General features: G+C 48.9%; 1 protein-coding gene across 1 annotated transcript in view; it reads left to right on the top strand.

The window, feature by feature from the left end:
- The window catches only part of LOC146808788 (cornifelin homolog), an 89,951-nt gene extending 86,122 nt beyond the window's left edge, over positions 1-3,829 (top strand). Inside the window, exon 4 of the mRNA XM_085615598.1 lies at positions 3,168-3,829. Coding sequence (XP_085471724.1) covers positions 3,168-3,257 — 90 coding nt within the window. The 3' untranslated portion in view covers positions 3,258-3,829. The remainder of the gene's footprint in view (positions 1-3,167) is intronic.
- The last annotated feature ends 10,114 nt before the right edge of the window (positions 3,830-13,943 follow it).

The raw sequence follows: 13,943 nt of genomic DNA, 5'->3' as shown, positions 1-13,943 counted from the left end.
AATGCAGAGCTGGAGACTAAGGAAAGTTTCATTGTGTGAGACCAGGAGCCAAGGCAGAGCTGGAGACTAAGGAATGTTTCATCATGTGAGGCCAGCAACCAATGCAGAGCTGGAGACTAAGGAACATTTCATCACGTGAGACCAGGAGGCAAGGCAGAGCTGGAGACTAAGGAACGTTTCATCATGTGAGGCCAGGAACCAATGCAGAGCTGGAGACTAAGGAATGTTTCATCATGTGAGACCAGGAGCCAAGGCAGAGCTGGAGACTAAGGAAAGGTTCATCATTGGAGGCTAGGAACCAAGGCAGAGCTGGAGACTAAGGAAAGTTTCATCATGTGAAGCCGAACCCAAGGCAGAGCTGGAGACTAAGGAATGTTTCATCATGTGAGGCCGAAGGCAAAGCAGAGCTGGAGACTAAGGAATGCTTCATCATTGGAGGCTAGGAGCCAAGGCAGAGCTGGAGACTAAGGAATGTTTCATCATGTGAGGCTGGAGACAAGGAAGAGCTGGAGACTAAGGAAAGATTTATGATTGGAAGTTAGGCACCAAGGCAGAGCTGGAGACTAAGGAAAGGTTCATCATTGGAGGTTAGGAGCCAAGGCAGAGCTGGAGACTAAGGAAAGGTTCATCATTGGAAGTTAGGAGCCAAGGCAGAGCTGGAGACTAAGGAAAGGTTCATCATTAGAGGCTAGGAGCAAAGGCAAAGCTGGAGACTATATAACGTTTTATCGTGTGAGGCTGGAGACAAGGAAGAGCTGGAGACTAAGGAATGTTTCATCATGTGAGACGAGGAGCCAAGGCAGAGCTGGAGACTAAGTAATGCTTCATTATGTGAGGCCAAGAGCCAAGGCAGAGCTGTAGACTAAGCAAAGGTTCATCATTGGAGGCTAGGAGCCAAGGCAGAGCTGTAGACTAAGGAGAGTTTCACCATGTGAAGCCGAACCCAAGGCAGAGCTGGAGACTAAGGAGTGTTTCAGAATGTAAGGCTGGAGACAAGGCAGAGCTGGAGACTAAGGAATGCTTCATCATGTGAGGCCGAAGACAAGGCAGAGCTGGAGACTAAGGAGCGTATCAGAATGTGAGGCCAGGAGCCAAGGCAGAGCTGGAGACTACAGAAGGTTTATGGTCTCAACTGGCAGTTAAAAAGAGCACTAGATTGGAGTCGTGCTCCTTTAAAAGATCTGTTTTGAGGCGTTTTGAGGAGTTGGGGTAAAACAGGCCTGTTCCTAGCCTTGAGGGATAGGGAACACTTGAAATTGTGGGTCGTTGGCAAAGCTTCCCAGACTGGTGCAAGGAGTGAAAAGAATTAGCAAGGATGGGCCGTGTTTAGCCTCCTTTAGGCACATGTGGGCAGAAAGGGCCACCCTGAATCCATGCACCCTTTACAGTTGATAATCTCTTCCAATCTGGAGAGTGCACCGTGCTGGGCTTTCCTCTGCCTTCCCAGACTTCTTCAGAGCAGGGGAGAGCCTGCCCTCTCATGGGCAGGGAATGTGGCTGGGGCTGTGTGTCATACATGGCGTGTCTCAGACATGGCTTCTCTTCTCTGTCGCTGAGCAGTATCCGGGCCCAGAGAGGGCCAAGGACCTAGGGTAACATCGGTGGCCTGGCAGGAAATGGTGGTTCATCTGCCATGAGACATTAAAGGGGTCCCAGGATCAGACCCCCAGAATCAGCAGCACACATGGGGTCACCTCCTCAGCGATGACAAAGACAACCAGAAGGGACGCCTTTACTGTGCGCAGGAACTCTGTCTCCTCTGCAGGACACTGTTTATCCTGCACATGTCCTCCCAGTCATGAAACACATGTGTAACATGCCACACACACCGCACATAGGACACACACCATAGGGAAGGGTAAAGAACCTGTTATGGGACCCTGAGGGGATTTCACAGGGGAGGGCCAGGACGTCTTCTAGATTTGTGTATGTGCTTTTATGAATGTATGGATTTGAATGTATGCAGCATAGGCCCCGCTGGAAAGCCTCAAAGCACTACACACGTCACAGCGGACAGTCCCTGGTTAACACAATGGAAGGGTCTGATTCTGTTTGAGTGATGTCCAATGGTGAGCTACAGAAATGCCAGTGCCCTAAAATCTAACCAGAGGCCACCTAGAGCGCAGCCTTTGCTGAGGTTGGCATGAGGGTAGGAGCCCCCTTGTACTGGGAGTCAGGGTAGGTTGGGTATGATTACACGGCTATCTTAGCATTAGGCTGTGATGTGTGAAGTGCACAGAGTTGGACGTGCAAAGTCCAGTTTTGTTCTAGTGGCATTACAGTCTGATGTGTGGAGTCCAGTGGAGTCTAGTCTTGGTCTGGTGGCACCCGAGTTTGATGTGTGAAGTCCATTCTTGGTCTGGTGGCATCAGAGTTTGTTGTGTGAAGTCCAGTTTTGTTCTGGTGGCACCAGAGGTTGATGTGCGAATTCCAGGCTTGGTCTGGTGGCACCAGAGTTTGATGAGTGGAGTCCAGTCTTGGTCTATTGGCATCAGAGTTTGGTGTGTGAAGTCCAGTTTTGGTCTTTTGGCACCAGAGTGTGGTGTGTGGATTTGATACATGAAGTCGAGCCTTGGTCCAGTCTTGGTCTGGTGGCACCAGAGTTTGACCTGTGAAGTCTAGTCTTGTTCTGCCTGCACCAGAGTTTGATCTGTGAAGTCCAGTTCTGTTGTAGTGGCATTAGATTTTGATGTGTTAAGTCCAGTCTTGGTCTGGTGGCACCAGAGTTTGACGTGTGAAGTCCAGTCTTGGTCTTTTGGCACCAGGGGTTGGCGTGTAAAGGCCACCAGAGGTTAACGTGTGAAGTTCAATCTTGGTCTGGTGGCACCAGAGTTTGATGTGTGGAGTCTAGTCTTGTTCTGCTGGCACCAGAGGTTGATGTGAGAAGTCCAGTCTTGGTCTGGTGGCACCAGAGTTTGATGCTTGGGGTCCAGTCTTGGTCTGGTAGCACCAGGGTTTGAAGCGTGAAGTCCAGGCTTGTTCTGGTTGTATTAGAGTTTGATGTGTGAATTTCAGTTTTGTTCTGGTGGCACCAGAGTTTGATGTGTGTAGCCCAGTTTTGTTGTGGTGGCACCAGAGTTTGATGTGTGAAGTACGTCTTGTTAGAGGTTTGCAGTTCCAGGTGTTTCTTCAACTTGTTAACTCCCTGTCCTACTCTTTCTTTTCAGGGCTCCATCTGCGGTGACTGGGTTGTCATGGCCTGTGTGCCCCTCTGTGGTCTGTGCCAGATGGCCCGCGAGCTGAAGACCAGAAGCTGAAGAAGCCGAATTGAAACTAGCCCAAGCAGAGAAGCGGCCTTACGGCACCACGTGTGCGCTTTCATGCTTTGTGTTTTTTCTATGTCTATTGTAGATTCCTATTTCTGTCCTCAGCTGAGGCGTCAGGTGGAGGGGCGATTTCCTGGACTGCTGTGTGCAATGTGAACATCACTCCTCCTTGTAGTGCAAGTGATAGCAATGGTTGTCACAGTTGGAGAAAGACGTCTTCAGTTAAATTCTACAGTCTTCTAAATGTGGAGTTGAGAGAGAGAACCTCTTTCAGCAGTTCTAGCACCAGACATTGGGATGCAGTGTTTTTTATTATGAGGCCTAGGACCTCTCTGGGCCTGGCTCGGTATCACCAGAACCAGAAAAAGAATAAGATAAGACTAGAGGAAATATGGCTGCAAAGTGTGAGGGAAAGACACAGTGAGGCTCCCTAACACCAGCTGCTTACACTTCTCAGACACTGACAGGGAGTGAAGAACGCGTGCTCTCCACACCCCAATGCTGATTGGCTGCAGCAATACTGACACCTTTCAAAAGTCAAAATAAACATATACAATCCTTAAGAGTGATTCTTGTGTGGGATTCTATTCTAGAAGTTTGCATTGTGCACAAGTATGGTGCTTCAGAAATACCCGCAGCATCGCTGGATAACACTTTACTTCAGAGAAGGATACCCCAGTTCCAGGGTATTCATGGCAGTCTATGTGTTTTCTTCCTGAACATGAGTTACCCTGGGGAGCAGGGACCAGCTCCTGTATCTCCCTAATGCGACCATCATTGCTGTGTATTACAACTATCTGGACTCTTTTCCTTCTCCTGGCCTCATTACATGGATCATCATCTTTTCCTTCCCTGATTTTAATAACCCTTCACATTTTGGAAGCCTTGTCTCTTCTTTCTTGCTGGTGTTTCATGACTTACACTCTTGTCCTAGAAGACAGCTCTCAATAGCAAACCGTCTTCAGCTTTCCGCTGTTTTTAATGTTTTTGTAAATCTTTATTTGAATGCTTTTTAATGTCGACCTTCCGTGGCTTCCCCTTCTCCTAATTGCCCATTCCCCTTTTCTCTAGAAACTAAAAACAGACTTCACTATCCAAGGTCATCTGTGGATAGGAGTTTAAAAGATAACTCTGTAGTTTAGAAGTATCATTTGTGTACAGGAGAAGCAGACACGGTCAAAGAACCCACCTGCCTGACTTGTCAGCATCAGTCTAACTCCTCATGCAGGCGGTCCAGGGTCACCTCAAACATGAGTGGGGACATTGGACGAAGGTAGTGATCGGTGCTTAATTTAAATTAGTGGTTACCGGTGAGGGCCACCAGTGCTCATTTCCGGAGACTGGCACTTATTTTTCTGCATCAGACATTTACCAAAAGCAAGAGATGGCAAAACAAACAAAGCAGAAAGACAGAGGCAGAGAAACATTTAAAAAACACGGGGTTGCTGATATTTATAAATCAGTCCCGGGAAGCTGCCACCATGTGGTGATGATAACCATCGATTTAATCAAATTCATGCCAAATTTCTTCACAAGATTCTCATTGTATTTCTCAGTTGTATATATGGTGAAACCAGTTATATCCAATTTTCAAATGCTTGTACCATGCTCAGTTGCCTTAAACACAGCATGTTGGAGTCCCAGTTCCATATTTGAATATCAAATGCTTATCCCAGTGCATTTCGGGAACATTATTGCCCTTCGTCAGGGGTGCAATTCTGTAAAGTTAAAAATCAAAACGATACCGTTACTTATATGGGTTTTTACCAACATCAATTGTCTGTTGTTCTCTGAATCCCCATAAACAAAATGTTCCCGCTAAAATTATTCAAGAAACCTTCCCATGGTGGATTGATTTAGCATGTTGCCCCGAGCAAGTCAAACATCAATATATCACGCTGATTTTTATCGTAAAACTAATAAAGGGTCCTTTCGCGCCTTAAATATTTCTAATGCAAACGCGAACTCTGCGTCTTCCAAAAAAGTCGTCTGTTTCTCCCTCCCACGTTATGCGATCTTTTTAAACTAACCCGTAACCCCTCCTACTTAGTTAATCAATTCCACCTTGAGTTCATGTTAATTCTCTAAGCATGCGTTTCCCAACATACACTTCGCCTAACATGCTTATCCACATTCTTATTTAACTGGACTAGTTTCAGTGATCATAACTTTAAATACCCCGCCCTCCCTGAATCGTTGACTAATATGTTGTAAATATACAGGAACAATTCATTTGAACAAAAAACTTCATGTAATGCACAGCTGACTCCAACAAATCAACCCTAGAAAATCGAACGTAACACAAGTTTTTGATAATCAACAAGATGATAAGAAATGTCCATTCATAGTTAATTTTCTTTATCTACGGGTGCTGGGTCATAGTAGGACGATTCCATGTGACTGCAAAAAATAAAGTATGTCCCGCACACCAATTTGATTCAAATTCACAAGTTTGTCATTTTTTAAGGGAGCCGTCCAGGAATACTTTATTTTTTGCAGTCGCAAAGATGTAAAAAACATCATAAAGGGAGAAATGGGCACCCACAAGAGTGAGATAAAGGGACAGGGAGCACCCAGTGGTTGAGTCAAGAGCCCTGAGGTGGATTCAAGAGGCCCAAGGTGGATTCAAGAGGCCTGGGGTGGATTCAAGAGGCCTCAGGTGGATTCAAGAGGCAGAGGCGGATTCAAGAGGCAGAGGCGGATTCAAGAGGCCTGAGGTGGATTCAAGAGGCCTGAGGTGGATTCAAGAGGCCTTAGGTGGATTCAAGAGGCCTGAGGCGGATTCAAGAGGCAGAGGCAGAATCAAGAGGCCTGAGGTGGATTCAAGAGGCCTGGGTGGATTCAAGAGGCCTGAGGTGGATTCAAGAGGCAGAGGCAGATTCAAGAAGCCTGAGGTAGATTCAAGAGGCCTGGGGTTGATTCAAGAGGCCTGAGGTTGATTCAAGAGGCCTGAGGTGGATTCAAGAGGCCTGAGGTGGATGCAAGAGGCCTGAGGTTGATGCAAGAGGCCTGAGGTGGATTCAAGAGGCCTGAGGTGGATTCAAGATGCCTGAGGTGGATTCAAGACGCCTGAGGTGGATTCAAGAGGCCGGAGGTGGATTCAAGAGGCCTGAGGTGGATTCAAGATGCCTGAGGTGGATTCAAGACGCCTGAGGTGGATTCAAGAGGCCTGAGGTGGATTCAAGAGGCCGGAGGTGGATTCAAGAGGCAGAGGCGGATTCAAGAGGTCTGAGGTGGATTCAAGAGGCGGATTCAAGAGGCCTGAGGTGGATTCAGGAGGCCTGAGGTGGATTCAAGAGGCAGAGGCGGATTCAAGAGGCCTGGGGTGGATTCAACACTACACACATTAGTATTGGGTGCAGACATTTAATTGCACCAGCCACGGGCTTATGAGCAGAGTTTTTGGCACCGGCACTCATTCTTTTACAAATTAAGCACTTGTAAGGATGAAATGAATCCCAAAAGTATTGTGGCCATGCAGGGCCCCAGAAACTCTGCATGGCAGAGGCATGGCCACCCAATGGATGGACTGGGCCGGTGTTAACCTTAAAATCTATGAGACAATATCTCCCTAGAAGCAAGATTCAAACAGCATTTCAAATTACAGTCAATAAAAGATACTGGTCAAAAAAAGAGTTTGAGATTAGAAATTAGGAAACCATGAAGGTTTAATACTCAATTCAAAGCCACAACACAAAACAAGAAGCTGCAGATGCAGCAGTGAACTCATTGAATTACATAATAGTTATTTACTATGAAGGATAATATAATAATGGGCAAAAAAGCTGAGAAATACTAAGTCTCAAATGTGCAGCACAATCAGTGAGAAATTGGGAAGCATCCCTTATAGAGGCCAAAAGAATTTGGCTCGCCCCAGATTCAAGGGTTTATATATAGTTATCTTGCATAGAATATTACAAGAGAGCATGGTATGATCCATTTCAATTCGCTTCTTCTGATGCAATGTCATCAGGGGGTGTTGGAACAAACTAGTTGCATAAACAACAGTGAATCATTGTGAATGAATGCAATAGATTATGAAGGCCGGAAGACCCTCGAAGAATGTAGCGAAGGGCTTCCTCTAGCGAGCTCTTCGACAACAGCAGTGTCATACGTAAATAACACTCCACATCTTGCTGCGTGTAGTGTGAGGCGAGAAATATAAACACAGAATGAACAACATGATACGGCATCCATTTTGAAGAAGATGGCGTTGAGGCCCAGCTGAGACCTAGTTCGCCTAAGCCAGATTAACACACTTTAATACATCATAATTATTTAGTTTCAATTGCAAGAGCTTAGTGTCAGTAAACACGTGAGAAGTAAGGTGCAGAGCAACTGATATTAATGCACCTTTTTATTCAAATGCACAAACACTCCCTCAGTATACCTGTAGACCTCTTGAATGAAAAACAAAGGTTAAGCTGGGCATTTAAATGGGTATTCACATTAAATAAAAAGGGAATAAGCACTCAAAAAGAAGGCGACCCCACCAAAGTTAGGTGAGTTGACAGGTATGCAAGGGAGCAAGGGATCATCAATCCGAGAGGTCTTGGAGTCTGACACACAGAACGCCAATAGAAGCTTCTGCTGTTAGAGGGGAGGCCTGCCGGGCTGGGAGCTGCTCTGTCTACCCTATGCTTTTCAGGGTCCAGCTCTTTATGCCTCTGTCAGATCCTGGCCTACTCAAGAGGTGCAGATTCTCTCACAGACTTCAGAAAGGAACTCAAGACCTGGCTCTTTGACTGACCGCAGCAGGATCCTACGCCTGGATACCGTCATGGGTGATTAGCCGCGCTCTACAAATCCCGATTGATTGAATTATTGATTGATGTAATACCACTATACCCAATTAGACGTCCCTGAGCCCAACTGTTAACCCAGAATTTCCATATGTAGGGGCTGTGACACCCCACTAGGGGGCCACCAGACCTGCATTTTACCAGCCTAACTAGTGTTTCCTGCCAAGAATGGGGAAAACATCAGGGAAAGCATTCGACGGGGTATATTTCCCCTTCAAAATATAAACTGAAAGCAACAAATACAGTATGAAAACTCATCAACTTTTTTCCCAGTGTTTATTTCATTGGCTGGCCGCACTCATTAAAGCGTTCAGTGAAATAATATCAATGGAAAATCACTGCGTAATCAGTATCAGCGTTCAGTTATTGGGTAAAAAGGACATTCCCTCCCACCCCCAATGGAAAGAAATACCAAGAAGGCTACAACCCGCAAGCTTCAAATTTGCAAAAGGAAAATACAAACTGGCCATTTTATGAGAACTCTTGCCCCCACTCCCCTCCTCCCACACCCCCCCAATGCAGCTAGGCTGGGGAAATCCTAATTGTGCATGTGTGTTTTGGTCGGCCTGAGATGGCCGGCCAAAACACATATGCGCACTTAGGGAGTGGAGTGCCCTAGCACTCCTCCTCCCATACCTTGGCCCCGCCCCTCCCAACAGCGCTGGCTAAGAGCCGGCAAATGTAAATTAAAACGATGCAAGAAGAACGTTTTAATTTACATTTGCTGACTCTGAGCCAGGCAGTGAGGCGATGCTCCTCTGCCATTGTGGAGGAGCCGCTACTGCGCCCTCCTCTTCCTCCCCATCAGTTTCTCCTGGGCCATCCTCCTTACGGTGACCCGGTAGTGCTTATGTCATAGCACCACAGGCCAGTAAGGCATCAGCAGCCTTTACATCCCTGCATGTTTTTTTCATATGTGCCTCTCCAACACCGGCCCGCTCAAGTACATCCCGTTTCTAGGCCTCCACCATGGGGGGACGGTTGATAATCTAGCTGAAGGCTATGCGCTGCTTTGCCAGAGTGAGCCCTAAATCGTGTATCTCCGGCTCAGAATATTTTTAGGACTATCGGGGATCCATCCAAGTGCACATTGGACAATCTGTCGGGGGACATCTCAGTACACACTGGGCAATCTGTCGCGGGACATCTCAGTACACACTGGACAATCTGTCGGGGGACATACCAGTGCACATTGGGCAATCTGTCGGGGGATGTCCCAGTACACACTGGGCAATCTGTCGGGGGACATCTCAGTACACACTGGGCAATCTGTCGGGGGACATCTCAGTACACACTGGACAATCTGTCGGGGGACATACCAGTGCACATTGGGCAATCTGTCGGGGGATGTCCCAGTACACACTGGGCAATCTGTCGGGGGACATCTCAGTACACACTGGGCAATCTGTCGGGGGACATCTCAGTACACACTGGGCAATCTGTCGGGGGACATACCAGTGCACATTGGGCAATCTGTCGGGGGATGTCCCAGTACACACTGGGCAATCTGTCGGGGGACATCTCAGTACACACTGGGCAATCTGTCGGGGGACATCTCAGTACACACTGGACAATCTGTCGGGGGACATACCAGTGCACATTGGGCAATCTGTCGGGGGATGTCCCAGTACACACTGGGCAATCTGTCGGGGGACATCTCAGTACACACTGGGCAATCTGTCGGGGGACATCTCAGTACACACTGGGCAATCTGTCGGGGGACATACCAGTGCACATTGGGCAATCTGTCGGGGGATGTCCCAGTACACACTGGGCAATCTGTCGGGGGACATCTCAGTACACACTGGGCAATCTGTCGGGGGACATCTCAGTACACACTGGGCAATCTGTCGGGGGACATACCAGTGCACATTGGGCAATCTGTCGGGGGATGTCCCAGTACACACTGGGCAATCTGTCGGGGGACATCTCAGTACACACTGGGCAATCTGTCGGGGGACATCTCAGTACACACTGGGCAATCTGTCGGGGGACATACCAGTGCACATTGGGCAATCTGTCGGGGGATGTCTCAGTACACACTGGGCAATCTGTCGGGGGACATCTCAGTACACACTGGGCAATCTGTCGGGGGACATCTCAGTACACATTGGACAATCTGTCGGGGGACGTACCAGTGCACATTGGGCAATCTGTCGGGGGATGTCCCAGTACACACTGGGCAATCTGTCGGGGGACGTACCAGTACACGTTGGACAATCTGTCGGGGGACATACCAGTACACGTTGGACAATCTGTCAGGGGACATACCAGTACACACTGGGCAATCTGTCAGGGGACATACCAGCACATACTGGGCAATCTGTCGGGGGACATACCAGTACACATTGGACAATCTGTCGGGGTCGTACCAGCACATACTGGGCAATCTGTCGGGGGACATACCAGTACACATTGGACAATCTGTCGGGGTCGTACCAGCACATACTGGGCAATCTGTTGGGGGACGTACCAGTACACATTGGACAATCTGTTGGGGGCATCCGACAGGACATTTATCCAGAAAGGTATGATAAGGGTGCAGTGCCATAACATGCAGAAATTGTGCTGTCGCCGCACCGCAGCGTGGACAGCTCTGCTCCCTAGTGGGGTATATGGAATGCCGTCTCTTAGGGGATAAATACACCGGGCAGATTTACAAGTCCATTACGCCATTTTTGCGTCACTTTTCCCATGTTAAAAGTGACGCAAAAGTGGCGCAAGGGGCTTGTAAATCTGCCCCACCCTGTGTACGGTTTCGTATTGGTTCTGCTTGAATCTGGCGCAAATTGACACCTCTCGGGTCCGGCATGAATTTGTAACCAGTCTTTGGGAGTGATTGGGTCGCCACTGACTCTCTGCCGCACCGCCTCTACGCAAAGCTGGGGTGGTCTCCCGTCTGCGCGTAGGACGGTTTTACAGTACCAGCTCTTGGACCTCCCAGAACCACAAAAGATGCACAAATGGCTGCCATTTTCCATCGAGAACGGCAGCATCCACACATCCCACACATACCATATATTGGCCGCTGCTTTTAAACGTATCACGTGATCTGATCCCGAGCACTGATGATAGCATGTCAGCTGCGTGGTTTTGTCTGAACCATCCATGAAGTCCACAAGAAACATTAATAATTATGAAGGCATATCTCTCTGCCATGCAGACACTCTATGATAAATCTATGGCAAGATTGTTAAGGAATTCTAACAGTCCTCCAATTATCAAAAGGTAATAGATTAACATTTACTGGCGACTTTTGTTTTGTTTCACACTTTTCTATTCCATGCGGTTTTGGAATATTTCTGAATCCACCGTCTTTTTTAGGTTTGTCTTGAGGCCACTTTTGAGAGTCTTCCATGCTAAACCGTTCTGAGCTATGAGACTGAGGTCTACAGTGGGCTGTGCGTACACTTGAGGATTCAGTGGGCCAGAGAGGAATGACAGCGCCATTCTTCAGGAATGAGTTTAACTCCTCCCCCATGCTCATGTCAGCTGCTTTCATTGGTGGTGAACTTTAAAAATGTCCTTGGCGTGGTGCGGCCAACCAGGTTAAGGAGCAGTCACTGACTGAGGAGGCTCCAGCTTGGGCTAAATCTCCAGTGAGGTTCAACCTCTTGTGCAGTAAGATTAGGATGGGGTGCTCCAGTGGGGGCCCATTGGAGTCCCCATCTGGCCCCCAGAATGATGCGATGAAGGTCCCTTTTCCCTACAGAGGAGGAAGATACAAGATGGCTGCATCCAGGTGCCCGCGGCGCTGAGTCAATGATACCACTGACGTGTGTAGAGGAGTTGAAGCGATGGTGTGTATTTCGATGTTTTGCGGCTGGAATGTTTTCCCAATACTGAAGAAGGCTGTTGGAGAGAAAGAAAGAGGGGAAGAGGACCCTTGCTGAGGCAGGTGGGGCTAGGAAGTGCTCCCATACTGTCTTAGTGGCCTAAATGAGGGTCCTCTGTTGGGGACCCCTGGCCAAAGACTTCACTGGGTGAAGAGAACTCTACAATGGTGTGACCATCAGCCCTTCAGGTCCAGCAGGAAGACTCTGCAGCCACAGTCTGTGCTATCAGAAGACCTTTGATATACCTTCAAAAGGGAATGAAGGCAAAGGGAGACTCAACAGACTCAACAACTAGGGGGTCGATGGCAAGTGGAGGCACGAGGAAGAGGATGTGCAAGAGAGGGAGCGCTCTCGCGTGGCAAATCCCTACTGATGGCTGCCATGAAGGAGGTGCAAGCTGCCTCAAGTAACACTGAGGCCAACTTGGCAGCCATGCAGGTATGGGTAGGAGAGCTCTGTAGTAGGCTGGAGACTGTGAATAGGCAATTGGAGACCTCGCTTAAAAATTGAGCAAGATTTGGGGACCTTATGGAGTATCTAATAAGCAAGATAAGGCACTTGAAGGACTTTCAAAGCCTGGAGCGAAGCTGGAGGCGAAGGTGCAGAGGCTGCAAAACAAAGGACCTGATTTAGATGTTGGTGGATGGGTTACTCCGTCACAACGGTGACGGTTTTCCCCCTGCCCCCTGCCCTTGGCCCCTGGCCCCCCGACCGCGGGGGCCCGCTCGCCACTTATTTGAGCTGGTTCTTTCTTTGCCCGCTCCTGCCCCCTGGCCTTGCTTGCAGTGGACTGCGGGGTGGTTTCCCCCACAAGACCAAACACAAGGAGATGATGGACGGAGTGCTGAAACTTTACAAACACTCACCCCCAGTCACAGATCTGGGTTGAATCCATCATCTTTCTTTAGCTCACTTTGCCACCCCAGTTCAGACACAGCTCTATGCAAACCTTGAAACCCTGGCCTTCATATTTGCCCTTACTCCCATAGGAGCGAAAATTGCTGTCCTTGGAGCCGACACCTTCCCTGGCAGCCACCATGTGTGTTGAGAAACCCTCCATGCCTTGCCAGTCCCATTCAATCACTGGCCATGTTTGCATCTTCTCCCTGAAACCCTCGTCGTATTTGAACCATGCCTCCCCCTGATACTTCAACTGTGCCTTGTGTACCTTCTGCTCGTATAAAATGAGTGCCGCCGCGCTCTGGGGAATTTTTCCTCAAAAACGCAAGCCAGGGTCCTGAATGCTTTTAACCAATCCTCAATTGTCTTCTCTACCCTGGGTTTGCGCCTCTCCCTCCTATCCTCGTCTTTCCTGTCCTGTACTGTCAGGTCTAGGCCTGCCTGGCGTACCTCTAGCAGGGAGAAGATGTCTATAAACTCCTTCCTCCATATCCTCTCTTTCACAGCTAGCGGGATGAGATTGGCCAAACCTAGGAGCTTTGTGATGCCACCTCGCCCTGTTGTGCCAGTTGGCAGGGACAGTGCGTCCATTGGGGCGCTTGGGCATTGCCCCACCGAGCGTTGCCGTGACCGGCGTCACTCTAACTCTCTCACACGATGCAATCCTAATTCCTGGCCTGTATCCGATTCCCAGGCCGCCGGAAGCAGTCGGCTTAGAAGGGGGCGGGGCAGCACTAGAGTTCAGCTGCAAGTGACAGTGTCTGATGATTGACACTGACAGATTCCACACGTCGGTCGGTGGAGAGCACAGCAAGAGTGCGCATGTTCTGTTTTGGGCTTAAACATTTTGCGACCAGCCCTGAACATGCGCACACTCGGCTGCTCATTAGAAGAGCGAGGGTTGTTCCATGCCGCTCTTCTAATGAGCAGCCTAGTGCGCATATTCGGGCTGGTTGCAAACATTTTTAAGCCCTAAACAGAACATGCGCACTACTGCTCAAGCCAATCCTGGCGCTGCTGCTGGAGCAGCGCCTGGCTTGGCTGAGAGCAGGCGGTACCAGGACTGGGTGGTACTTGCCAAGGCGCCAACGCGGGAGTCGACCCCGGCCCAGGAGGACTCGCAGAGGCGGCGCGGATCC

This window comes from Triturus cristatus, chromosome 7 (genome assembly GCF_964204655.1).
Source record: "Triturus cristatus chromosome 7, aTriCri1.1, whole genome shotgun sequence".
In the NCBI taxonomy this organism is placed as follows: Eukaryota; Metazoa; Chordata; class Amphibia; order Caudata; family Salamandridae; genus Triturus; species Triturus cristatus.
Note: the sequence above shows the minus strand (reverse complement) of the source record. Positions and strands in the feature narration are given on the sequence as shown.